This window comes from Lontra canadensis, unplaced genomic scaffold (genome assembly GCF_010015895.1).
Source record: "Lontra canadensis isolate GAN:19392208 unplaced genomic scaffold, GSC_riverotter_1.0 scaffold25, whole genome shotgun sequence".
In the NCBI taxonomy this organism is placed as follows: Eukaryota; Metazoa; Chordata; class Mammalia; order Carnivora; family Mustelidae; genus Lontra; species Lontra canadensis.
In genome coordinates, this window is record NW_022631019.1 from 10,365,311 (window position 1) to 10,393,200 (window position 27,890).

The 27,890-nt window shown below is 53.9% G+C and overlaps 1 protein-coding gene across 4 annotated transcripts in view; it reads left to right on the forward strand.

The window, feature by feature from the left end:
• The window catches only part of KAZN (kazrin, periplakin interacting protein), a 1,022,442-nt gene that overhangs the window by 913,196 nt on the left and 81,356 nt on the right, over positions 1 to 27,890 (forward strand). For all 4 annotated transcript variants that reach the window (XM_032863466.1, XM_032863468.1, XM_032863467.1 and 1 more), the window contains one exon: positions 444 to 635. In XM_032863466.1, coding sequence (XP_032719357.1) covers positions 444 to 635 — 192 coding nt within the window. The remainder of the gene's footprint in view (positions 1 to 443; positions 636 to 27,890) is intronic.

The window sequence follows — 27,890 nt, forward strand, 5'->3', positions numbered from 1 at the left end:
CAGGATTCAGTGAGATAGTGCATGTAAAGCCCAACTCGGCACTCCAGGCTCCTAGCAGAATGCCGCCTCCTGTCACTTCTTCATTCTCACACTTGTTCCTGCCCATTGGAGGGAATATGATGTTGGCCGTTGGAATGGTCCCTCTTGGTGCAGTGACAGCAGCAACAGAGCCCTGGAGAATGGGGTGGGGTGGGGTCGGGTGGGGGATGCTGGGTGGTCCCACCAGCCACGCTCTGCAGACTGGAGGTGGGGCGCAGGACTGGGGCTGGGACTCTTGGAATAAGGTTAACAGCTTTGGTAGTTTTCTCCCCAGCGCACATGAGGAAAGCCCTCAAATGCAGAGCACACAGGAAAAGCCAAAGCACCTCGGAACGGTCCCCAGAAAAAGCGAGTCAACAGGAGCCCGCGTTCCCTTCCTCTAACCGTGTGCCCTTCTCCCCTAGTGCTCCTGCGGGAAGAAGTGGCTCGACTCCAGGAGGAGGTCCACCTTCTCCGCCAGATGAAGGAGATGTTGACGAAGGACCTGGAGGAGTCCCAGGGCGGCAAGTCCTCTGAGGTCCTCTCGGCCACCGAGCTCCGGGTCCAGCTGGCCCAGAAGGAGCAGGAACTAGCCAGAGCCAAAGAAGCCTTGCAGGGTGAGTGACTAAGTGACTATTGGTGGCACTTTCCTCCCTTCCCTTGCCTGGGGCTCAGGCTTGGACCACAGGGGCACCGAGGAACCAGGGTCCTTCCTCTGCAGGAGGGGTGGCATGGACATGGGGGTCTCTCGCTGCTTAGACCCCCAGCTGAAGCTGCCCTGTCCCTTTTCTGGTAGAATTCTGCCTCGCGTGTTGGAAGCTTCTGTCATTCCCACATCCCTGTGCCCAGCACAGGCTTTCCAGCATGGTCACGCAGGGTCACCGCCCTCTGGGGCATGAATGGCGGGTGGCATCTCTGCTAGACCAGGCTCTGACCCAGCCGCTGGGCTCCGCTTCCCTGGCACTGTCGAGGTCCTTGAGCACCTCTGATTGTGGGACCGCGCGGAGGTGCTGAATTCTCTGCGGGAGGACACATTCGTGCACCACATGCCACTCTCATTCACTGTGGTAGCCTCTCGGGGAAGGGCTGGGGCCCCCTGTCCCGTGGTTGGCCTGGAGAAGCTCCCCCTAAGAAGTGCAGTGTCCGGGGTCCATGCCGCGGGCTTTGGGAAGGGTCTCAGAAGATGATTCGAGAAAGGTTGGGGGAGTCCCCCTCTAACCGTGCTCAGAGAACTCTGACACGAAGCATTCTCTTGAGGCCCTGTTACTGCCTTTGATACTCCTGGGGAAAAGAAAAAGGCAGTCCAGCTTGGCAACCTGCTTTCCACTTAGGTTTCCTAGAACGATACACACTCTGGAAACTTCATTTCGGAAGCCAGAGCAGCTTTCTTGCTTAGGTTGATTTCCGGCTGCTCTCGGAAAGAATCTCTAGGACAGAGCGGCAGCTTGAAGAAGTCGTCTCTGTCTCCTGTCACCATCAGGAGGAGCATTTCGGGCTGGTGGGCATCTCTGCTCCCCTCGGCCTGGGGGACACAAAGAAAGAGCCAGAATCAGAGCCAGGGATTCCCTTTGGCAGGAGCGTGGTGCGCGGGCCAGGCCAGCCTGCGGGGAGAGCTGGGACGTGGAGTTTCTCGCAGGGTTTCCCGGTCTAGCTACAAGGTACCCTTTCCTGTTGGGGTTTTGTTTCCAGTGGCCCAAGCAGGTGGGTTGTATGTGCCGTGGTCCAGCTGATGCTTCGTAATTGGGAAGTCACCGTGCCCAGCACACGCACATTCCTCTTCATGCGGCCATCCAGGAGTCCAGGCAGATCTGTGCAAGCCTCCCAGCTTCCAGGGGCCTCCTGACATCCCCTCCTCCCTCGGGATAGAGACTCAAGGGGCGAGAATCTCCCAGGGGAAGTGTTGCTGGGCCTGGGGCTGTGCGAGCTGATGATCTCCCTAAGCTTTGTAACCCTGTGGAGAGTTGGGACTGCCTCAGAAGCTGTCTCAGCCACCTTTGCCAGTGTATTTTCCAAGGTCAGGGGAACCTGCCTTGCATGATCTTACCTAGGGGAAGAATCCTCACCCCCATCTGCCCTTCTGGACCTAGAAGGGGAACAGAACCTCTTATCCAAGCTGTTTCTGGTCCCAAAGGAATAGGGAGGGGGCTCAGCGGACGCTCACTGACTCCACCACTCCCCGGCTCCTGGGACAGACTGCCTATGGTCTCCAGACCTCAGTTTCCTGGCCTGAGTGATGGGACAGTAGTGGTGAATTAAATGAGGCGATGTCCGCGAGGGCAGAGAGCTGGTTGTTACCATGTGTATCCTTCTTTCGGCCCACAGGACGCAGCTGTGCAGGCATATTTTCCTCGCTCTGGGCTGTAAGGTGTCTATCTGTCACCAAAGGTCACCCAGGGACACAGGTATCTGCCAGATGTGGGGGCTCCTCTGTAAACAACAACCTCAACAATAAGGACGTGTCAGTATTCATGATAGGAAAGCTTTATTGAGCACCTGCTGTGTGCTAGCCAGTATCTATCACTCACCCCGGTCCTACCAGGATTAACCCCCTCTCACAGGTGGAGTCACCTGAATGAGGTTCAGAGCGGTGAAATAACTTGGTCAAGGTCACAGAACTAATGACCAGCAGAGTCAGAAACTTTCTCCACTGCACAAACACACCTCTGCTTCCCGCTGGGGATTCAGCCGGGTCGGACAGGAGAGACGGGAGGCCATCCGAGCTCAGAAGCGGGGACAGCACACTCTGGAGCCAGATCTGGGTTTGCATTTGGGCTCTCCCACTTACTAGCTGTGTGACCTCGGGCACATTCCTTACCCTCTCTGAACTACGTAGTCCTCTGGCTGAGGATAACAATAACAAAGCTATTTCTCTTATCATTGAGGCTAGTAACAGTAGCTGTTTCCGAGGGTTGTCATGGGGATTAAATGAGATATAAAGTGCTTGGCCCAGTGCCTAGTGCTGTTAGTGCATATACTTAGTGATTGCCAGATGAGAGGGGGCTTGGCACACCTCCTCAGACCTGCCTGGAGCTGTTGGTCTCCTGATTCCTGTTAGGGTGGCCCAGACCTTCGAGGCCCTGAGCCCATCCAAGCTCAAGACAGCAGTGCTCCCGAAAAGCGGTGGGCACCTTCAGCCGGCCCGAGCATCCTGCTTGGCATCCTACAAAGTCATAAATAAGATACTTCCTCCCAGCCACGGCACGTGGTGAGTAAATTGCAGACAGATGTGGGCAGAAGGAGGCTGGGGCATGAAAAGGGATTTATATGCCCATAATGAGGAGAATGAGAATAAATGTGCAAACCAAGTAAGCAGCAGATGTTGGGTGACACTTGTTAACAGCCGGCATCCCTGCGGTATTTGCAGGAGAACGCCAAGCCCCCAGGACTTCCTCCCTGGTGGTACCCTACCTACCTGCGCCTGTCTTTGGTTTGAGTTTGGATGAGACCAGAATTTTCCAGAATGGGAGAGGTTTAGGAACTCAAACAGACGTGAGGAACATCAGCCCTGGGTTATGACATCAAAGCAAAGACAAGAATCAGGTTTGGGGAGGACAAAGTGTGGAAGATTCCTCTGTTTCTTTGGGGATGAGTCTGGAATGCCAGGTTTAGGAGTTTGGTCTCATTGTGAGTGTAAAGACAGAAGTTTGGAAGGATTGTTCAAGAAAGAGTCGTGTCGTGTGTGTTTAAACGTAATGGAGCTGGCCTCTAGCCCTAAAATGTGCTGGGGAGCTTGTAACCCATGAGACCCTTCCGGGGAGTCTGTCGATTTCCTCAGCCCCCACTTAGTTCCCCTGATTTCCCCCAAGAATCAAGGCATTACCGAAATGTGATTGTGAACATTTGCTTCTGCCCCATTTTTAACAGCGTGACGAGTGTGCGAGCGTTTTCTCACGATAAATGCTCTCTGAAAACATAATTTTTAATGACTACATAATGTTTTAGCAAATGGAGGCACTGTAATTTATTTAGCCACTTTCTGATTATTGGACACTTGAGTTGTTTCTACTTTTTTTCTTTTCGGTTTTGCCGTTATATACCATTCCAATAAAGATCTGTGTTCGTAAATCTGTTTATTTTTTTTATGACAGGATTTCTCCATCTTTCTGGTCTCTGGACCACCTTTCACTCTTAGAAAATTGAGGACCCAAAGAGTTCTTGTTTATGTGGGTTAGTTCTGTAGGTATTTACTGTTCCAGAAATTAAAGCCAAAAACTCATTTAAATCCTCAATAATTTATTTTAAAACAACAGCAATAAACCCATAGCACACTAACATTAAAAAAAAACTTTAATGAAAAAATAAGTGCATTTTCCCAAACAAAAAGATTTGAGTGAGGAGAGCATTGTTTTACATTTTTGCGAAAACTTTTCCATACGTCAAAAACAAACAATAAAAAACTTATCGATGTCTGACTTTACAGAAAACCGCTAAATTCTCATCTCTGCTCCTTCAGTCAGGCTACTGCGATTTGTCGTTTGGGTTGAAAATCTGGCATCACTCAGATAAGTAGGAGGAAAAGGGAGGAGTGTATCGATTGCCTTATTATTAGATGAGTGTAGGTATTTTTCTGGGTTGGCATCCTCAAACCCACCAAACGGTAGTTTCGTAGAGATCTGCAGCAGCGTGGTGTCTCAGAGTTCATCCAATGAGGGTTTTGTGCTCTGTTAACAGTGGATGAAGCCATTGGTCTCATTGGCACTTCAAATGGGTACCGTACCGCACACAAGATTTAAGCATCTATCAGTGATCACTTGAGTGAGGGGGTGATGCTGAGCTTCCCAATGATGACATACTTCCTGATCCATGATCAAAAAGTCACACGTGTTCACATCACCACGCATGTCATCAGAAAAGTCTTTGAGTCTTGAGAAGCTGTTGAGGTCACGGTGGCAGATCAAGCCTATGGAAATTCTCAACGTTTGTTCAAAAGCTCAGATTTTAATCTTTGACAACAAGTATGGTCAGTTGTTTTCTTTTTTTTTTTTTTTTAAGATTTTATTTATTTATTTGAGAGAGAGAAAGAGACCATTAGAGGGGAGAGATCAGAGGGAGAGGCAGACTCCCTCTGATCCTGAGTCATAGGATCAGAGTCCCAGCTCAGGATCATGACCTGAGCTGAAGGCAGTTGCTTAACCAACTGAGCCACCCAGGTGCCCGGTCAGTTGTTTTCTAAGAAATAACAGGCCAGCTCACGTAGTTCATGTGTGGACTTAGTCATTTGCCAGATCTCTTGGTTAACAGGATTGGGCATTTGTTCCTTCAAGTGCACGTAATGTTCTGTGGGAAAAGTGGTTAGTTTAGCTTGCAACTCAAACAGTCATGCAAATGATTGTCCTCAAGACAGCCTTTGTTCTTTGGTTTGCAGCAAAGGAACTTTCAGTGTTCTTCCATTTTTCTTGAAAAGACATGTACTTGGGGATCAAGCTTTAATAAAATTAATAATTTTTACTGCTTCACCAAAGACATTCATTAGTCAAATAGTGCCCCCCCCCATTTTTTTCCGAGAACAACTGTATGGTGTTAAGACTATAATGACTACTAATATCTACTCATACAGTTTGATGCCTCTACTGTGATGTTTGCCAAGATGTCAACATCTTCCCTAGCATTGCTTTTGTACCCACAGTACAAATAACACAGTAAAAAAGGCAAATAGCGTCATAGTATCATTATGAAAATAGCTTTGCTCATGGATCACCTGAAATGATATTTCAGGTGGTAGTGGTGACAGCTAGCATTTCTGAGCATCGTTTCTGTGCCACGTGTTGCAGACCTTCAGCTCACTTAATCCTCTCAGTAAGCCTGGGAGGTGGGCTGCGAGTGTGGCAGGAGTATGCATGGTACCTGGTTAGAACTAGGTTTGGACGTCATGGGGGTGGACCCCAGCCCTTAGGGGATGCAGGCAGGTACAGGGAGGCTACTGCTACAGGGGAAGCAGCCTGAGCAGAGGCAAGAACACCAGTCTGTGTATGGGGGGAGGGGGGAAGGGAAGCACTGGGCCAAGGCTTTGCAATAGGGAGGTGGTGAGAGATGATCGTGGAGAACCTCGGGCCATGCTCAGAAGTTCGGGGACTGGGGAGACTTGGGGCAGGAGACCATATCAGAAGTGGGGTGTTGTAGCAGGTACCCATGTCCTCCCAACCTTTGCGATCTCTTCCGTCTCCCTTGAGCATGAGGACATATATGTGATTACATACAGATGTTTCCTGGATCACCTCCCTTCTCTTCTCCAAGCCCTGATTCAGGCTCTGCTTCCTCCAAAAATCTTCCTGGACTTTCTCTATCTGGTAGCTCAGGGCCTGTGGTTGTCAGGATCATGCCCCCAACCCCCATCCCCAAAATGCCTGCATCCTAATTCCTAGAACCTGTGAATATGTTAGGTTACACAGGCAGAGGGGAATCAAGGTTGTTAATCAGATGTCCTTGAGATGGGGGATTATTCAGGGTTATCCAGTAAGTCCAGTGTAATCACGAGAGTCCTTCAAAGTGGAATAGAAGGCAGAAAGAAGGTCCGAGTTGGAAGGAAGTGTGATAACAGAACAGAGGGACTCAGTGTGAGGGCTCAACCCCCCTTATGCGGGCTTGGCAGAGGTAGAGGGAGGGGCCATGAGCCAAGGAACGTGGGTGCCTCTAGAGGCTGGAAAAGGCCAGGAAACAGACTCTCCCTGAGAGCTTCCAGAAGGAATGCATCCTTAATTTTTACTTCCCAAGACCCATTTCAGACTCCTACCTCTAGAACTGAAGACAAGAAATTTACACGGCTTTAAGCTACTAAATTCGTAGTAGTTTGTTAGAGCAGCAGGAGGAAGCTGGTATGGTCCTCTCCTCCCTTGTACTTCGCAGCCCCAGATGCTGACCTCTCTTAAGACTTCGTGTGCAGTGAGGAACGTTGCTTCCTATGTGGCTCGCCACTCTCCAGGCTCCCACAGGACACAGCACCCAGCACAGAGCTGGCCTCATGAGCTCAACAAAGCAGGTGATCGTTGAGTGAGGAGAAGACATGGTACCCGAGTTTCCTTAGCAGGAGGAATAAGGCTGTTGGGGTCTTTTCCCTGCCTCGGAATGAGTCTCCTGCCCTAGACCAAGCTCTTGGAAGGAACTGAGCCTTCAGTCTTTTGCTCATTCAACAAATTGAAAACTTGCCCATACTAGGACCTTTGTCTGTGGCTCAGAGAAATCAGGGGCAGATCAGACCCAGGCCCTGCCCAGAACCAGTGACATGCCTAGAACCCACAAAACACTCAGTGCAAGTTAGGTGAATTATACATTTTTTTAAATGGCCAACCAGACCTGTAGGTAAGCATCTGTGCCACAGATTTTCCTGCTTCAGCAAGTTCTAGGGCACAGAGAATGCCTTTGGCCTTGGGTAGGAGAGGACACCAGTGCCCTTTACATTCCCAGAAGGTGTGGCCATGCCCTGGCTGCCTTTGCAGATGAAACAGGACCTGCAGACAGTGGGGCAGCAGGTGGCCCAAGTGGCTGACAGAATGATGTGTCCTTGGTGCTGGGATGGCTCTGCCCACCTGCTTCCACACACACAAAACGCCTGCACGCGCACACACGTCCTTGTCCCCCCAGTGCCGTGTGGGCTGGGAAAGCAGCTTGATGTTTCCTGCTCCCCTTTCCACATCCACACTCCATTCTCCAGTTCGTTCCTCCCATCAAAGACTTGTTCATCTCCCGGGCAGCTTATCACGCTGGACTGAGTGTGTGTGTTCCTCTTCCAGAAGTCGTGAGCACGAAGCTACGAGGTTTAGGCCCCAGCTGCAACCTGGTGGCCCCCGGGGCTCCTGCAGGGGTTGTACCCAAAGCCTGCCCCTCTGACCCACAGCCCTGATGTGAAGATTCTTAGCTGCTATGACTTAGAATTTAGTGGAAGTTTCCAGAGAGTTCTAACTCTGCAGATAGAACATCTTCCTAATACACTACTGACCACTTTTTTTAAAAAGATTTTATTTATTTATTTGGCAGACAGAGATCACAAGTAGGCAGAGAGGCAGGCAGAGAGAGAGGGGGAAGCAGGCTCCCCGCTGAGCAGGGAGCCTGATGTGGGGCTTGATCCCAGGACCCCGAGATCATGACCTGAGCCGAAGGCAGAGGCTTAACCCACTGAGCCACCCAGGCACCCCCCAAGCATTTTAAATAAACTTATTTCCAGAATCTGCCCAGGGTCTGGGGTTGTGGTGACAATGTTAATACAGCAACTTGGTCCCTTTTGGCTACTTGGCTTTTGATCAGTCTCTGTACCCGAGTGACGCATGTCCCTGTCCGGGGGTTTCCACACGGAGTCGTCCGTCTGTGGGTTGGAAGGCGAGCCTGTCCAGAATCTCCCCAGCGCTTTCCAAACAGTGGCCCTTCCTGACTGTCCTTCAGTACTTCGGGTCTGATTCTCGGTAGAGTTTACTATTTATTAATGTTCTAATTATGGAAATCCTTCATTTATTCTGAGAAAAACTAGAAGAGTCATGTTTTTGGAAATATACAGACACCCTCTTGGGCTCACCCTCCCAGATCTGGTACTTGTTCTGGAAGCATGTACCAGAGCCCAACCTCTCTTCCCTATTCAGGAGGGGGGGGAAAAAAAAAAAAAAGATATGCACCCATTTTGTAGGTGGAATGATTGAGGTATGACTGAGGTGCATCTCTACTGAGCTGTAATCATCACAGCTGTTGCTTATTTAGCCCTTGGAATGCACCAGGCTCCCTCCTGATCGCCTTGCCTACACGAGCTCACGGATCTCCCCACAGCCCTGCTAGATGGGTAGTGTTTGTTAGCCTCAGTTTCCCCATCGCTGGCATGGGAGCGAGGGAGATTTAGGAATTTTTCTGAGATCTCCAGGATAGTAGGTTTTGGAGCCAAGACTTACTTGATCTCCACAGAGTCTAGTTTCCAAACCTCTGTTTTTCGCAGACACTTACCAGATGCTTCTTTGATTCTTAAGGCCTTGGGGGCAGAGGGAGGGAGTGGAATGGGGAAGAGAGGAAAGGCGAGCAGGTCTGGACATGGAAGCACACACTCAGAGGCCCCTTGAGATACAGGTGTCCCCCACTCTGCCCCGAGAAAGTTCACATGGTGCTGCTCCGCTTTTACAAAAGACCGACTTTAGTACCTCAAAGAATCTGGGACAAAAGACGAAAAGCAAACATAGCGTCCCCATTAGTCTTGCAGCAAGCTGTAACGGGGGCCCTGCCAAGCTCCTCCCGCAGGAACGCGTCCAGCTGCCAGAGTTTTGAACCACTTCCGGGAGCATCTGTCCTCTGTCTGCATTTCTCGGGTGGATCTGTTAGCAAGGTGTGTCCTCAGGTATCAGGGGAGCCTGAGAGAGGTTATTTTTTACATCTGGGAATGCTCGCGAATTTTTCCACGTAAATGAATGACAGTTGCTTCTTTTGGCTTATGGAAGGTTTCACAGGGACGCTCTGCTTTCGGACAGCGGGGCAGACCTGTACCAGGATTTGTGGATTCATTCCCAGTCTTTGCCCTGGAAGGTGTCCCAGGAAGTAAAGGCTGGGCTCAGTCACACAAGCCCGGAGCTTCTCTTCCTGTCCCTCCTCTTCCCCTCCACGGTTCAGTGAACACACAGCAGCCTTGAGAAGTGCCGGTGGTCTCAGAGGCCGTGTTTAAGGTGTGAGCAAGGGCTGCAGACCTTGAACCTCTGCTTTAGATGAACCCCGACTTCCTTCCCAGGAAGGGCTGTGGATTGATCGGCTGGAAGGAGAAGAACAAACCTGTGAGGAGAGCCACATTCTAGAACTGCCTTTCGAAAGGCATTGCCCCCAACCTCATTAAATCCTGGTTGGAGGGGTGGCTTCTGTCACCATGTAGGCGTTGTGCCCGCCTCACCCTGGCAGGGTCCGGACATGGCGCTGAGGCTGTAGCAGGAAAATGAAAGGCCCGCTGGCCTCTGTCCTGGGGAAATAGCTCTAGTGTGAGCCAGGGAGGGGTCCTTTTCAGAGTCGCAGGCACCCTTGCTCGGCTAGGGTGAGCACCGGCCCAAGATGGCCAGGGACACAGGGTCACGTCTGCCAAGGACCTCAACCATGATTCTCCTCAGCCCTGGTGGCCTCCTCAGGGAATGCTTTCTTGGCCTCAGAGACCAGGGAGGTGAGCGTCCTTCCTGAAAGAGCTGCCCCTGCTGCCCCATGAAGTAGGTAGAGTTAGGCTGACTACAGCTGGGGAAACTGAGGCCGCAAGAGGCTCCAGGAAGCTCATGCAGCTTGCAGGTCTCAATGTTCAAACTTGAAGTCCCATGCCTGACACAGATCCGTGTCTGCCGTCCCATCCCAGTGTTTGTTTTCCATTAGTGGATATTCTCAGTGTTCCTAAAACCTGACCTAGGAACCCACTCACATATTCACTTAAACACTTGTTGGGATCCATTTGTCAGGCATCGTACTAGGCCCTTAGGGTGGATCTGTGAGCAAGAAAGACAAAAGATCCATTTCTCGTGGAGCTTCCATTCGAGAAGCACGTGCCAGTTGGTACTGCCACGGAGCACACTAGCCCCAAATCTTAGTAGCATAAACAACCGCTGTCTTTCTTACAGGTCACGACATTGTGTCAGGCCCTTGGCAGGGCTCAGCGGGACAGTTCTTCAGTTCCGCGTGGTGTCAGTGGTCCCACGGCTGTATTCTACCAGAGTCCAGGACAGCTGCCCTCCCGTGTCTGGTGCCTGGCGGGGGGAGGCGTGCCATCGTTTCTGGGAATGACCCGAGCTCCCTCGTGGTGGTCCAGCCTTGCACGTGGAGAGGCTCAGGGCTCCCGCAGAGAAGGTTCTAAGAAACCAAGTGCAAGCTTCGAGGTTTCTTATGGCCTGGCCTCAGACGTCACCGAGCATCACTTCTACCACATTCTGTTGGTGACGGGCCAGCCATGAGGCCAGCCAGACTCCACGTTGTACAAAGCATGTGGTAGGGGAGATACGATTGTGTCCATCTTTGTGAAAATACCATCTGCCACAGAGGAGAGGGAGAAGGCCAACGATAAACAATGAACAGAGTAAAAACTAAATCGCATGTATTCAAAGATTTTAAGTACCATGGGAACATGGAAGTTTTACAATGGGGTGAAATACAACCCAGCCATTCCTTTCTAGGCTTTTACTCACCTAGGAAATAAATGCCCATACCAAGACATGGCATGCAAATGGGGGGGTAGAGGTTTCATCTGTGATGGCTCCAAGCTAGAAACAGTCCACCTGTCTGTCCGCAGGTACAGGGGGAAACCGACTGCTACAGTCTGCAGGGAAAACTCAGCAGTCAAGCAGCAAACTATGATACATGTAGCAGCGTGGTGGGTCTCAAAATAATTACCCCGAGTGACAAGAGCCCAGGGAGAGAAAAAGAAAAAATCGCGCATCCTGTATGATTCCGCTTACGTGAGACTCTAGCAGAGGAAAATGAATCTGTTAGATGGGGGTCTTTAAGGAGGAGGGGTCTCCTGGGCAGTGGGAGGAGGGCCAGGAGCTCGGCTCACAAAGGAGAGCCAGGGACTCGGAGGTGACGGGCATGCTCGCTGTCTTGAGGGTGCTAATGGCTTTTTCAGGGGGATGCACGAGGCAGATGGTCTCAGACGGTCCCTGTTAAACTTGCGCAGTTGGTTGTATGTCATTTATAATCAATAAAACCGTGTTTAAAGGAGTGCAAGGTGAATTAGGATTCTTTGGGGTGGGGTGCATTGCAGGCCCCCGCAGACCCCCTGGCTCGGGCAGCCTCCAGCTTTGCCTTCTTGTCCTGCATGCTGGCATCAGCAGGCCACGGGGGCGGGGGGATGGGGGGACGCGGCCCCAGGTGGGCAGCATCCGGCCAGTCCAGGCAGAGCCCTGTGCTGTCAAGGCTCCAGCACGCTGGGCTTCTGGGCTCACATTCCAGGAAGAGGCAGAGATCAGAGAGGTCAGAGGCTGCATGTCTGTGGCCCGGGCTTCCGGCCCAGCTCTTCAAATAGTTCCATCCACGCAGACTGGGCCAGCGCCGGGGACGCGGGCTGCTGCTACCAACCAGGCAGGCTTTTGTGACCGAGCCTGGTGTGTGGGCACAAAAGGAGGAGAGGCATTTTTTGGCACCGAGCGAAAAACTCAGAACAATGTAGAAACTAAGGAAGGAGAATTCCGAATCTGCTCAGGGCCAGGTACTGTTGTAGAGAAAAGATGGAGGTTAAAATCCAGTGGCTCACCAGCATGTATAATGAACACAACCTATACGTATCTACCTGACATTTCTGCAAGTCGTAGATCCCCTGAGTTATCTGGGATAATCCTTCCCGTTTTTCAGACAAGAAGATTGAAAGAGCAGTAGCCTGCTGAAAGGTGGAGTTTAAACCCAGGAAGGTGTGCCTGGCTCCAGGACCTGCCTGATTTCACCGGCACAGCCCCATGCCCCCCCACCCCACTGTTGTTTAAGTGGTTAACAGTTTGTTGTTGTGATAAATCATTTGTGATGTGGATCCTGGGAACTGGCTGGGCCTGTCAGAGCAGCGGGGAGGCCACGGCTCTCCATCCGTGTTGCCCTTGACCTTCTCAGGCCTCTTCTGGAAAATGGGAGGGTGGGGCTGAGCGCTCTTAGGCGCCCCATTGTCCTGTCCTGCGAGCAGCATACTCAGAATGAGGGGGAAAATACCTCTGAGAAAGCCAGGCAGGAGCCCCAAGCTACCGATCGGTATGTCGCTGGTCACATTGGCCGGGCCGCTGGGTGCTACGGGGCCTGCCACTCACTCTCACCCCAGCCCAGACAGAAACCTCAGGGGCTACACTCAGCAGCCCCGGCTGGCAGCCCTTAGCCCTTAGCAACCTCTCTGGAGTTGCTCGCCCACGAGCTTTGGAGCATGGTGCCTGAGGGAGGAAAGAAGGCTAGCAGGAGCCGTGGGCTCGGGCAGAAGGAGGAAGTGGGTTAGGACTGGTTGGTCAGTATCCCCAAGCCCTGCCAAGCCTCAGGAAGAGGCTTCTCTCGGTCAGTTTTGCTTTTTAGCTGCCCTGGAGACAGGGCCCAGCTGGATGCGGCTAGAGGGTTGGCCTTCCTGGTGCTGTGAACCCTTCTGTCTCCCAGCCGGTGTGTAGCAGGGAGTTCAGCACATGGTAGGGGGCTCCAAAAACGGGTCCTGGGGTGAAGGCAGAACACTGAACACTTAGAGGCTTTGAAACTATCATTTCCTTGGGGAGGGGGCTGTTGACGCCCGTAGTCTGTCGCAAACTCCTGAAGGTCCTCTGACTCGGGCAGCATCTCCAGGGCTCGCTTTTCTGGCTATGTGGCTCTGTGTTGCCATCCTGAGCACTGACCTTTGTCTCCCACCACAAAGACCAGCAGAACGCATCATGCTCCTCTGCTTCCAAGTCATTTAAGGAATCTGTGCGCTGGGCAGTGGTGTCCATGGAGGAAAAGGGCACACCCCTTTCTTTCTTCCTCATAGTTCAGGTGACTGCAGATCGGGGGAGACTCACTTCCTCCAGGGCAGTCTGGGGTGGCGCTGGGTGGCCCCCAGGGGGGAGCTGGACTGGGGGGCTCTGGCCAGTCCCACAAGGGAGGGTCCTTTCTGGGTGGAGCTCCCTGAGGAACATGGTTTCAGAGAAGGCCTCGGACGCAAACAGCCCACCAACTGACCAAGACTGTCGAGGGTCCGACCCTGCACTCCCCTGCCAGTGCCAAACTTCTCCCCTGCTCACCTGGGCGGGGCTGAGGGTTCACCAGTGGCAGGTAAGCCTTGAAGTGCATGTTGGCCAGGAGGTGCATGTTGGCGTCTCGAGGACAGAGTTTCTGTTCCAGGCAAAGTGTGTCTCCCAGTGGGCTCCTGGCTTTGTCCCATTCCCAGCTGTGTCTCTTTTCATTCCCTGGGCACTGCACATTGAATCAGAACTGTTCTTCTAGATCTTCCTAGCCCACGGCTGGTGGGTGAATGACTTCTCCGGAATTTGGGACCTGCCAAGGTCAATGGCTGTCGTTTGGGAATGGGACTCCCTAGAGCCCCGGAGGGCCCCAGGGTCCAAGGGAAGAGCAGAGGAAGGAGCCAGTTGGGGATGTTTTGCTGGATGTCGGGATTATCGAAGCACCTGACAACTTGATTGATGGTGGGTGTGGGGAGTCGGTGAGAGGTGTGTGACCACACCACTGGGAGTGTGGTGTCCCTTGCTCAGATGAGAAGTTGGTACAAACCCCCCTTTTTGGGATCCTCTACCCACCAGTGAAGCCCCTGGAGACAGTCGTCTTCTCTTGTTGGATTTCTTTTCATCAGCGAGGGCTTCTTCCCATATTCTGGAAGCTCGGACTCCACCCCCAAGCTGCCCGCAGGTTTAAGAGGCTGTTTCACGCTGGTGATGGATGGATGGCCATGGGGCACACTAGAGTGGTGCAGGCTGGGGGCTCTGCTTACCCCGGGGGTGGGTGTGTGGGCATGGCTTTGTTCCTGGCAGGTGGGAGGGCTTTCCCCAGGCAGAGCTGGGTTTTCCAAGCTGCTCCTAGCAGGACATGATGCTGAGACGCGGTGGCCTCTGTTACTGTTCAGAGTTTGTTAGCAGTAAGTGCGAAAGGTGGTGAGTAATTTGGGGGTGGGATTTTAGGGAGAGGACAGTGGCCCGCAACAAGGGAGCTTCCTCCCTGCCATGTTACACTCTACGTGGGTGCCAGGAGCCGGGCCCGAGGAGATGTCCCTGTTCATACCAAGCAATTAGGAGATACTCATCCAGGGAAGGGAAGGTGCTCCTCTGAGTTTCCGGGCTCAGCCCAGGTTCTCAGGAAAGCAGTGAAAAAACAGACGGAAGCGTCGTTTTCTGAACACCTGCAGAGTGCCATCCACCCTGGGAAAGCAAACAGTCGCTCACGGAGTCCTCCTTACCGCCCTGCAGGATGCTTCCTGGGCTCCCCCCCCCTTTTTTTTTTTTGGAAGATTTTATTTATTTATTTGACAGACAAGGATCACAAGTAGGCAGAGAGGCAGGTAGCGGGGGGGAGCAGGCTCCCCGCTGAGCAGAGAGCCCGATGTGGGGCTCGATCCCAGGGCCCTGAGACCATGACTTGAGCTGAAGGCAGAGGCTTTAACCCACTGAACCACTCCTGGGCTCCCTTTTATGGGCAAAGAACAGAAGCTCCCGAAGTCTGGTGGGTGGTCGAGACAGGACCAGGGCAAGTCTGTTGACCCTTGGGCAGGTCACTCAACCTCACTGTCTCCGTGGGTGGCACAGGGATTCCAACAGTCCCTGCCCTGGGGTCCTGTGGATTCAACGAGAAAACTCGCAGAACGGGGTTAGAAGAGGAAGTGTCCGTTTATTAAATACCAGCTGCTCTTACGTTATCATTATTTATTATTTATCTTACTTTATCACCATTTGTTGTCCAGACTGGGAGAGTTCCACAAGAGAGAGAGAGGGCCTAGTAAACAAAGTTGTGCTGGGACGGTAGGTGTCAACTGGGACTGTCCCAGACAGACAGGGCCCATAGCCCTTGACCGACAGACAGGATCTGAGCAGGTCCGTGATGATGTAAGCAAAGGTTTGGAGGTTGGACAATCATGGTCCGTGCAGGTAACCTTGCACAGTGGGTGCTGGGTGACCGAGGCAGACCTGGTTGTGGGGCCCACCTGCCCCACTGGACAGGAAGAGGCACATCTCCACCATCCCTGACTCCACTGCCCAGAGCACATCCTTCCCTCCACTCCAAGTTCATCTCCCACCCGTTGGGCATCATGATTCATGGGCACACCAATCCATTCTTCGTGGACCTGAAAAGACTTCATCTTTGCCACGAAGAGAGGATTGAAATCCATCGTGGTGGCATGGTAGACGGGCGGGAGCAGAAGGGGAGAAGTTAGCTACTAAGTCATGGAGTGCGTCCTCGGTCGACACCGAAGGAACAAAGGTTTTGGGTGGTGGCCGCAGGAGGAAGGATGCGGGAGGCAGGAGAAGAGGGCAGATGCTGGTGTCCCTAGCCTACGTGGCTTCTGTGTGAAAACCTCAGCAAGAGCCCGTGATGCCTTGATAAGGACGCGTCTCCAGGCAACTGCCCTTCCACACCCACAGGGCCCCTGTGCCTCTCGGCCTGGGGGTCCGGTTCCCAGAAGGGTCAGAGCAGCCTCCCCTTTGGAAGCGTGGGGTCTGAGAGATGCTATGGAGAACTTCTTTCCCGGAGAGAGAAGGAAAGGCAGCTGGGACCTGGAGACCAGGCTCTGGGGGTGGAGTGACAGGTCCCAGCGAGCTGGAAGCTGGGCCTAGACCCGTGTCCTGACTCCCTGCCCTGAACGCTTTAGTGGGGTCCTTGCTTTTTACTGTCTCTGTTCTTAAAATAGTTTTCTAAGAAGTTTAATGGAATCTTGACCAGTCGAGTAGGATCTTAGCTCAAGAAGGCTCGGCCAATCACCCATCTGTAAATGTGTATTTTTGGCATTAATGGGGCTCCCATGACCCTCTGTAGAGTCTTGATGCAAATTAGAAGCAGCCATACAGACAGATTCAGAAAACACACCCCTTCCCATTGAACACAGTCCTGCTGCTCTACTCAGGCCTCAACTTTCCCGAAGCTCTTAAAATGCAGCCCTTGGGTGGAGGTGAGCAGGCTTGGGCCTGGAAGGGTGGGACGAGGGCTCCCCACTCATCCCCTCTGAGCCAAGGCTCCTATTCTCTGTATCCTGAGACCTCACAGGTGCCCGGCATGGGGGCCAGCAGAAACTGGTGACCCAGTGATGCCAAGGAAGACTGGAGGCACAATGCTGGATCTTTCTACCACCTGAATTCTTCTTTTTTTTTTTAAGATTTTATTTATTTGTTTGACAGAGATCACAAGTAGGCAGAGAGGCAGGCAGAGAGAGAGGAGGGGAAGCAGGGCTTGATCCGAGGACCCTGAGATCATGAGCCAAAGGCAGAGGCTTTAACCCACTGAGCCACCCAGGCGTCCCTGAATTCTTCTTTCTTTAAAGATTGATTGATGATTGGCTGATTGCTTGATTGATTTTGAATTTTATTTATTTATTTGAAAGCGAGCACAAGCAGGGGGAATAGCAGGCAGAGGGGGAAGCAGGCTCCCCACTGAGCAAGAAGCCTGACATGGGACTCAATCCCAGGACCCCGGGCTTATGACCTAAGTCGAAGGCAGATGCTTAACTGACTGAGCCACCCAGGTGCCCCTCACCACCCGAATTTCTAAAGACATCTTCCTGTGGCCCAAGAGTCTGGTTTAGGAAGTGCAGGTGCTGACTCGGGAAAAAGAAGTTCCAGTTAATAGAGACAGCCTACCTAGGCACCCTCCAGCCAGCACCCTTGGCCACTGGCTCGGAGCACTGTTGAGGGAGCTCCAGGCCCCCTGGCAGGTGCCTGGCAGCTTGTCTGTAATCGTCAGAGCAAAACTCCCAACCATTGCTTTTGCCTGTTGAAGACAGCGGGGAGCCTTTCTACTCCAGAAATGAGAAGGGCACCCTCCTGCGGTTTCTCCAGACACCCAGAGCTCTCCTTCCCCTTAACAGGTGTGGGCATTTCATTTTGAGCATCATGTGTCCATGTTGTTCATGCCCGGGTGGGAGGGTACAGTGAGGCTGTGTACCACCCTCCTGCCCCTGCTGGGATGCCCAGCCTAGCTCATTCGAGATGCGTCCTGGGCTTGGTCTCAGGGCCAGAGCCTTCATCCCAGGGCTGAAAGTGTAAGCAGTAGATTAAGAAGATGCAAATTAAATTCACCCAGAGATATTCTTGCTCACCTCTCAGATTGGCAAAAATCCAAACGCTCTCACACGTTATTGGCAGAAAGGCAGAATGGTGTGACCCTGGTGGGGGGACATTGAGGAACAGCGAGCAAAATCACATATGCATTTGCCCACTGACCCAGCCGTCCCACGGCAGAGGGTTTACCCTGAGGGTGAAACATCACGAACATGAAACAAGTTACTTTATCCTTTTCTTAGAATACATCTGAAGGCTTACAAGAGCAGAAGAATGGGAAGCAAATCTTGAAGGGTTTCCAGATTGTTCGGAGTTACTTTGTTACTGTGGAATAGAGCAAATAAGTAAACATCTCTTGTTAAGGGTCAGGATTGTCTCTGTGGGAAACAGGAGTCTGGAATGGGGGAAGGTGTTGGATGGGAGTCGGGAGACATCAATATGCTCTTGATTTTATTTATATGCCTGTTACTTACATATGTAATTTTATGTAGAGGTACATACATAGAAGATTTACAAATTGTAACCACAGAAGGGGCAAAGAAGCAGTGCCCCCTAGCAGCAGGGCACACACCTGGTACCCACAGCTGTTTCTCAGCGCTGCTCCCCGTGAGAAGGTGCCTTAGACCTGAGTGGAGGATCCCAGGTGTCGGGCAGTGCAGAGTCACAAGGTGTGCCTCGAACATCTTGTCATTCTGGAAGGCAAGAGACAGATGGGTCAGAAACCAGGCACTGGTTAGAAGAGGGGGCTGCTGACAAGGGGGAGACAATTGAATGTCTAAAACAATGAGAAAATTAGATTCTTCACGGGGGAATGGAGGGGAAAGATGAAAGCTAGTTAGTCAATGTGTAATTAACTAGAAAATCACCGAAGTGGGCACACTGCCATATGGGCCTCCTGATAGGACGTAGCAAGAGGACACAGCGTCACCTGTGGGGTGGTTGGCTTCGAAGCAGGGCAGCTTCGACGTCACCAAAGACCCATGGAAGGCAAAGGGAACCTCCTAGATTTAGGGAGAATCAGGAGCCACTCAGTTCAGTGTCATGTGTGACCTTGTTTGGGATCTTGGGCTGGGCGGGGGGGGAAGCTGCAGAAGCAGTTACTGGGGGGACTGTTGGGGCTCGGTGTTAGGGGATGTGGTTGCATCAGCGGTGATGCAGAATGAGACAGGTCAGGATGGGCTGACACTGGAGCTCTGGGTGGTGGGGCCCCGGCAATCTGGCAGCCCTACCTGAGTGCAGGGCCACTTCCCCGGTACATGCCTTGTGCTGGCCACGTGCCGGAACATATGTTAATCCTCGTTTGCAGATAGGAAACGTGTGTACAGTGATATTACTTCTCTTTATGAATATTTTAATATTAAAGCAGCAAATCCCAGAAAATGCTGACCTGCCGCTTTTCTGGGTTGGCGCATTCCAGGCAGTTCCACTAGCCTGCTTCGTGCCCGCCCAAATGCGTTCACAGAAGGAGCGTGTGGGTCTCTTCGTGTGGCCAGGTGGGGCTCTAGGACACCCATCCCTCCTTGAATGGGATTTGCGGGACCCCAAGGGGACACTGTTGTCATCTTATTTTGAAGTCACTTGAGGAAAGTGACTCGACTCCAAATCTCCAGATCTGAGCTGTGTGCTGGGGGTGTGGGACTCTGATGGGGCACTGGCTGGCCACCTTCCTGGGGACCGGCAGAGGGGACATCGGGCCCCGAGGGTCTTGCCTGCACATACCAGCTAGGTAATCAGTAGGTCCTCCATCCGCTGGAGCTGCTACCGCTTTTCTCTGTTCACTTTAATCAAAGGCACCACAGCAGGCACTCTGCCAAGTATTGGAAACACAGAGTCATTCATTCCAGAAATATTGATTGGCCCTGGCTAGGCCCTGCCAGGCCCAGGGCTAGGTGCTGAGTATATCGTGGAGAGCAGAACAGCTCAGCAGTTTAGAGGGGAGTCAAGTAATGAATTAGTGAACAGACAAGGAAAAGATAAGATAGAATCACGTGCCCAAAGGATTGAGACAGGGAGGCGTGGAAGACAGTGTGGGGTGGCTCCTTGGCATGTGGTGGCCAGAGAAGGCCGCTCCAAAGCAGAGGTCTCTAACTCGAGACTGATGGGGAAGAGTCAGGGGGCAGCTCTCAGGGCAGGGGGACAGAGGAAGCGTGTGTGGCTGGAGGGTAAAGGACAGGGAGGAGGGGGAGGTGACTACAGGCAGGTTCAGGAGGGACTTTGCAGTCCCAATGAGGACTTGGACTATTATACCCACGGTTTTAAGCCAGGAAGCCACTCAACCAGACTTGCATTTGAAGCAGCCCCGGCTCTGGTGGTCCTCTTGAGAATAGACAAAATTAGGGGTGGTCGTGAGAGGCTGTTTCAGTCCCCCCACAGGACACATCTGGAGAATCACCAGCCTTGCTGGCAGAACAGATACTGGGGAGGGAAGAGGACAACCCACAGGGATGGGGCTTGGGCACCTGGTGCCGGGCACGTCCTCCTCCAGCCTGAGACACTAGGGAGCCATGGCAATCTTTTAGGCAGAGAGTGATGGGATCTGATTGGGGTTTAGGAAGCCAGCCTGGGGGTTAGGCCCAGGTGCCAGGGCCAGGGAGGAGGAGGGGGATGAGGGCAGGTAATTCTCCCTGCCTGCAGAGGAAGCAGTGGGTATAGGCAGAGCCTCTTTCCTCCTCACGTTTGGCCTCAGGCTCCTTGGCTGGGGTGGGGGTGGGGGGTTGTCCTGCACCGTCCCCTCCTCCTGGCTTCCTTGTTCTCTGTGAGGGGAAGGAGAATGTTGCCCTCCCCTGTGGGGACTGCGTTCCCAGGCAAAGGCAGAGTTCCCACGGCGGCCTGGCATCTGGGTTCCCGTCCACACCCGGCCCGCCCTCTTCTCTCAGCCTGTCGGAGCAGAGCCGGAGCAGAGCAGGGATGCTGCAAAGGAAGGAGGGCCGCCCTGCCAGGCCCTGCTGGAGGGGATTGTAATTAAAAGCAGGGCGGCTGCACTTAGACTAATGACACTCCACACTCGGAATTGCTGTCCTAGGCTCTGGTTTTCCTGATGCCAGAAAATCCAATAACCCCGGGTTACATCCAGTCTGGATGTCGTGCTGATGGGATTTGTGAAATCCACCCAGTGTGTTGTATTCTGGTCATTACCTGGGGTGGGGAGGGGCTCTGACTCCGCCCCGGATAGGCAGCTGGTTCACAAGGGCCACCCTTAACCCTGGTGGGCTCAGGTGCAGCTCAGCCCCAGAGGCTGGGGAATTGAGGGAAGACCGGATGCTGGCTCCTGCCCTCAGGGCCTCTAGCCGCTCCCCCCACCCCCAGCTCCAGGCACAGTGGGGCTGCGCGCAAGACGGCCTCCCCTCGCCTGGACTCTTGGGGTCCCCACATGTGACTGTCTTCTGGGACAGCAAGCTTTCCTAGAGCTTCCGGCACTCCCCCGTCCCAGCCAGACTCAAAGGAGCCCAGGTCAGCCTTTCTTAATGACTCAAGGTCACATTCAGTTTTGTACTTGGGAGAATGTTGCACCGGCCCTTTGCACTGGATTCTCTTTCCCCTTCCGCAGGCCGCTGCCTGTCACTTGTCTGTTGTCATCGGGCTGCCTCTGGGAACCCTGCATCCGTCCCTCAGCCCCTTGGAGGACCAGTTTGTTCATCTGCAAAGTGGGGATGATACCAGGACCGGCCTGGAAGGGGGATGGGAGGATGGACTGTCACCTCAGGAGCTGCCCTGGGCACAGGTGGCCCCCAGGACTAGAGAGGGGCCCTAACTCTGGGTACCTTATTGCTCCCCCTGCTGTGCTTAGACCCAGCATGGAGCAGACCAAGAGCCCTCCAAGGCCACCGCTGCTGCCGTAGGAGGAGGGTGACCATGGCCTTGTGCATGGGTCATAGAATGTGGCTGGTGAGCCCGGGGGAGGGGGGAGGGAGAGTCTCAGCTCCACGGAGCACCCTCCCATGCATTTCTGCAGTGCTGAGCTGTGACCTGCCCCACTCCCTCCAGGATTCCCGAAGGTGCCAGCCCTGGGCGGGCCCCAGCTGGCCTGTTGGACAGCAAGGAAACCTCCACCCTGGGAGCTCACGTGACTTTTCCACAGAGTTCCCTGCAGAGCCTGGTTGGCATTCCCTGTGCCCCATTCCAGCTCCATGACACCAGGAGCCCAGGGGACCGCCTCCCTGAGCAGGCCCTCTGTTCTCATACCGTTGCCGTTGGAGAGAAGCCAGAAGGAGCCCACGAGCTCCCACCAGCTACCTGGAGAATAAAGCAGTTTCCCGATGGAAGGGGCCTTCCACGGCTCTTCTCTTCCCCACTTCTGCACCTTAACTTGATTTTCTCCTTTCCTGCCTTCCGCGTTTTGTGCAGAAGCCCTTTCCTGGCCGGCCCAGGCGCCATCAAGCAGCTCCTTATTTTTATTTACCTTCTGTGATTCGAGGCTGGAAAGCTGTTAACCCACAGATATGCTCTCCTGAGGCTGCTTATTGAATGTTTAAACGTGTTACCACTGTTTAAAAGTCGGAAACTATTCATGGTATGGATTTCTGCCTTCTTTTGGAAAACCAAGCAGGTCTGGCCACCTGGGGCCATGCGGCACATGGTCAGCAGTCCCCTGAGGCTGTCCTCTTGGACGTCTCACACCACCTGTGGCCCTCCACACCCCACCCAGCCCCTTCTGCCTGCCTCTGTCCTCCCGCCTTGTACCCCATGCACCCGTCCTGAGAAAGCATGCCGGTTTCCATCTCTTCTCCACAGCGGAGCCAGCCCAGCCTTCTGTGTCTTTGGTCCTCAGTCCCCCACACCCACAGGGACCAGAACCTTTGACGTGCCCTTTTCTCCCCCTTCCCTTTGCAGCCGCATCCTTCTCTCCTTCCTGACCCCCATCCCTCCCTCTTACTCCCCTGCCGGCAAGCACAGTGATTCACACTTTCCCCTTTGCTCCGTGGGTCCCTTCGCTGGTGGCTGGATTTTAGCACACTGGGTCTGTGGCTGAGTCATCCCTATGTCATTGGATCCCTGCTCCGGGCCTGGCTTCAGTGGGTGCTCCAGGAATGCCGAGTACAAAAACGAGGTGATAAGGGAGCTACCAGGGCCGCACCCGCCCTGCCTGCTGAGGTTCAGGCAGAGACGGAGATGCCTGACCCCGCCAGGATGGCCTGGGGAAGTCCTGCAGTGACACGCCTCGCAGCGGGACGGGCCTGTCGGCCAGGGAGGCGGTGCCGCCTGAGGGACACCAGCTGCGTCGAGTGCTTCCTCCAAGTCAGACTTCCTCCCGCCAGCCTCTCCCAGTCCCTGCAGGGAGGGCCGATCTTCCCAGAGACGTGCCCCTTGCGGGAAGAAGGCCTCCCGGGAAGCTGTGGGCCTCGGGCACCTTGCACCTCCCAGTGCCCAGCCTGGTGTGGGGGGCTCGGGAAGGGACATGCATTTGCCCTGTGCGACAGGGTGCCCACCTCCCTGACCTCATGTCCCCGAGGGACTCAGTCGCACTCTCCTCTGTTCCTCCCATGCCTAGGGGGCCTTGTCGCTTGGCCGATCCCTCAGCCTGGAAAGTTCTTTCCCAGCATTCCCTGCCTCTGGCATCCGAAAGCACTGGGCTTCTCATCCTTTGTGTGGCTCTAGGTTTAAATGTCACCTGCGCAGAGAGGTCCTTGGAGCTTTGTCTCCCCGGCAGGCCTGCCCTGTGCCCCCCACTCCCCATCCCTCCAGGTACTCTCCGTCAGACTCAGATGCTTCCCTTCACAGAACATTTCACCATTTCCGACTATTTTCTGCATTTGGGCTCTTAGTTATTTGCCGTCAGCTGTAGGAGGGCGGAGAGGTTGTGTCTGATTGATTTCTGCTCTATCCCCAGCAGCCAGCCCACAGTCAGAATGTCGTGGGTTCTCGGTAACTGGGTGAACAGACCAGTGCTACCAGGGGTGGGCTGACTTGCCCGGCTAGCCACGTGGAGTAGCCCCTGAGGATGTAGGACCAGGGCTGGGCTGGGAGCTGGCAGCAGGGCCCAAAACCTCGGGGGCCGACTAGGACACTGGGCACCTGGGGCCCCGTGGGGCCTCACTGAGCGAAGATGTCCAATAGGCCTGATCAAATCCCAGCTCAGCTGCTTTGTTGCTGTGTGGCTCTGGGCTAGTTACTTAACCTCTCTGGGCTAGAGCTTTCCTACTCACGGCAGTTCAAGGCATTTGGGAATGGTACCTGGAAGCTCAGCACAGAGTAAATGATGATCCAGGAGTGAGCCTGACTTGAAGTGTGTCTGGTTTGGAATGAGGCAGACAGGAAGTGGAGATGCATGTCTGTGTTGTAGAGATGGGCTGTGGCTTGAATACTGTCTTGGAACCTCTCTTGCCCGGTCCTCCTCGCTCCCACTCTGCAGATGGGAACTGCCTCGGAGGCCCCCCAGCCAGCCCAGGGCAGAGAGGGAGGTAGACAGGCTCCCACTGCTCATGGACTGATTTTTTGGTTCTGTAGCAAAAAGATGCCCCAGACATTGGCCAATGTGGGTTTGGGGATCATCTGCCTTGTGGGGGGGCTGGACCCTCTACTCCTTCTCTCTGTTATCAGCTCAAAGAGAAATAAGGACATTGCTAAGTTCTGGGAAGATAGCCAGAGTGGGCCTGCCCAGGGGATGGGGCTGCGGGCGGGGCGGAGACTTCAGGGATCAAAGTGGGCAGGGGACACGGCTTCTGGGCAGTGTGGCGCCATCCCAGACCCAAGACTCTACCTGAAGTAACGAGTGAGGTACTCTCAGCACCCTGAGAGGCAGGTGCTTTCATTGGTTTCACTTAGAGGAGGAAACTGAGGCACAGAGGCATATAGGTCCCTACTTGGTAGAGCCTGGATTCGGACCCAGGCTGTTGGGCTCGAGGAATTAACTTTCAACCACTTACCCTGCCAGGGAGCTACAGTCTATAAGTATATGTCAAGTTCACGGGTAACCCAGTGGTAGTTTAGATGGTGCTAGTCTTAGAGTCAGATGAACCTGATTAGAATCCCTGCTGTGTGACTTTAGGCAAGTCACTTCACCTCTCTGAGCTTTCATTTTGCCGGTAGGACAATAGACCTAAAAACACCTCCTGTGGGCGCCTGGGTGGCTCAGTGGGTTAAAGCCTCTGCCTTCGGCTCAGGTCATGATCCCAGGGTCCTGGGATCGAGCCCCACATCGGGCTCTCTGCTCCACAGAAAGCCTGCTTCTTCCTCTCTCTCTGCCTGCCTCTCTGCCTACTTGTGATCTCTGTCTGTCAAATAAACGAATAAAATCTTAAAAAAAAAAAAAAAGGTAAAAAAAAAAACCACCTCCTGTGCAGGACTGTTGGAGGGACAGGAGGGGGGGTCGCATGCGAAGCCCTCCCAGTGCCACCCCAGGAGTGTTTGTTTCCTCCCGCCCCGTGCCTTCAGTCTCAGGCACTGGCTCCTATCCAGAGCCTGACCTTGGCCTTGAGTTCTGCGAGGACTTCGGAAATGGCTTTGGCTGCCGCAGTGGAGAGAGCTGCCCCGATCTGCTTGCTGATCAGAATCTCGGGGCACCCCTTGCCAGGCCTTTCATGTTGTTGCTTTATTTCACAAGAGCCCCGGTGTTTGTTTAGCGATGGACGGTATTTTTAGAACTTAAAAGTAATTCTGCTCTTCGAGGAACAAGCCTATGGATGGGGCCCCATCTGGAGCCGGGCCGGGACTGCAGGCGTGTGGGCGCCGTGCCCTGGCTCTCCCAGCCTCCGTGCCCTGCTCCTCTGGGGCCTTGCCCCTGGATGTGGGATAACTTAGCCTGCTCTGCCCAGCTTGACCCCTTCCTTCCCACTGGTCCGGCCCTGGGAGTGCTGGTTGGGGGGCGGGGGGTGCCCCACACTCGCAGCCTGTGGGAGGCTGGGTAACACCCACCCCCCACAAAGACATCCACATTCCAGTCCGTGGAACTGGAGAAGATGTTGCCTTGCGTGGCAAAAAGGACTTCACAGCTGTGATTAAGGATCTCGAGGTGGGAGCTTATCCTGCATTATCAGATGGGCCTGGTGTAGCCGCAAGGGCCCTTGTCCCAGGGAGGAGGAAGCATCAGAGAGAGAGGGGAGGGGGTGTGAGGTCGGAAGTGGAAGTTCAGCGTCAGAGGCAGCCTGTGGGTGCTGCAGTGCTCCTCTGGGGATGGAGGAAGGGGCCATGAGCCCAGGAACATGGGTGCCTCTAGAAGAGGAAGAAAGCAGGAGAAGAGATTCTGCCCGAGAGCCTGCAGAAGGCATCCAGCCCTGCTAGCATCTTGACTTTGGCCTAGGAAACCTGCTTTGGACCCTGACCTCCACGTGGCTTGTTTTAAGCCTCCAAGTTCATGGTCATTTGTTAGCACAGCAGCAGGAACCCAATCCCCTCCCTCCTTGGAGCACCCTGCTTCAGGCCTGGGCTGCAGGGGCACTGAGCCCCCAGGAGTCCCTCTGTGAGAGCTCACTCTTGGGGAATTCTTGAGAACGTAAGGACCCAAGCAAGCCTCCGGTGTGTAGTAAGCCCGAAAATACGATGGGGTTGCAGCTGTCGTCCGCTCTGCGGAGATGCGGGGTGGGGGTGGGGAGGTAGCACCGCAGTTGTGGGTTTGGATCGATATCACAGAAATCTGGATTCGAATTCAAGCCTCAGCACACCCAGTAAAGTTCGGCAGAGTTGCTGGGGCCTCTGGGCCTCAGTTTCCCCATCAATAGGAGGGGAGACCGTGGCTGCAGGCCCGTGAGCAGGTGCACAGAGCCTGGCCAGAGCAGTACTAGAGGAGCGGGACCCCTCCTCTAGTTCAGTCGGGGGCCCCGCTTCCTCTCTGCCCCAGCTCGGCCCCGAGCCTCCTTCCACAGCTGGAGGGCTCTCGGCCCCCGGGGTCCACCTCTCTTCGCTGCAGCGGTTTCCCACAGTGTGAGTCATCGGGTGGGAGTCCTCAAGGATGGCTCCGGGTCCCACCGGGAGGCGATCTAGGTGGGAGGTGGCCTGTTCCTGCTGCCGCCCTGCTTGGTCCTCCAAAGCCGAAATCCTGAGGGACTGCCAAGGCTGAGGGCTCCAGAGGCTGCAGCGGACACATCTGGGGCAGGAGGGACTCCTCTGTGGGCTGCAGGAGGACCGAGGCCCAGAAGTGGTTGTGGGAGCTGGCAGGTAGGCGGCACAGAGACAAGGACACCGGGGTGCATCAGGGCCAGGAGCACCCGTGTAGACTCAGACTGCCCACGTTAAAGCCTTGCGTGGCTGATTGCTCTTTGAATGACCTTGCGCAGGTCACGTAACTTCCAGGAACCACAGGTTCCCATTCAAAAAGGTCGACAGCGTCATCATCTTCTTTGTCTGACACATAAGGAGCCCTCCCTCCACGCCAGGCACCGACCTGACTTCTCGAGAAGGATATTACTCTGAATCCCTACCATAATCCGGGGAGGTGGGTGCTCTGCTCGCCCTCAGGCAAGGGAGGGGCCCCGGACGAGTAAAGGAAGGTGCCAGAGACACACCCAGGGCCTTGGACCCGAGTAACCTGGCACTCATCAGGCCTGTCATCTCCGCCCTTGGGGATCAGCGGGGAGCCATGAGCGCCATCCAGAGCTCATCTGGCTGATGCGGGGAAAGCACCAAGCGCCGTGCGGGGTCAGGAAGCTCTCGGTAATGGTTAGATCTTTCTTCGTCTTTAACCCAGATTAACAGAGGTGTTGGTGACTTGTGTCTGGGGCCCTGGGTCAAAATCCATTCTGACGTTTGTGGGCCAGGAAGATAGTCACCGTTTGGGTCCTGCTGGTGGTGTCATGGGTCCGTCTATATGGAAGTCAAGACTCATCGAACAATGAGCTTAAGATACTGTATAGGGTGTCCATTCTCTTGTCAGTTATACGTAAGTAAAGCTGGTTTTTTGTTTTTTTTCTTTTTTTAAATACAGCAGAATTTAATCAACAGGGGCACCTGGGTGGCTTTGTCAGTGAAGCGTCTGCCTTCAGCTCAGGTCATGGCCCCAGGGTCCCGGGATCGAGCCCCATGTCAGGCTCTGTTCTTGGCAGGGAACCTGCGTCTCCCTCTCCCTCTGCCGCTCCCCCTGCTTGTTCTCTCTCTATCTCTTTCTTTCTCTCTCTGTCTGTCTCTCAAATAAATAAAATCTTCAAAAAAAGAAGTTAATCAGCAAAACAGAAACTCCATTCTGTCCAGTGGGTTTGTGGTCAAGTGAGGACCACCTAAAGGGTAGGTTGCTTTTCACACAGCACCCCCTGCCCTCAAATTCTAGCATAAAGGGGGGCTGTGGAAGTGGGGGTGACCTTTCATTATGGATGT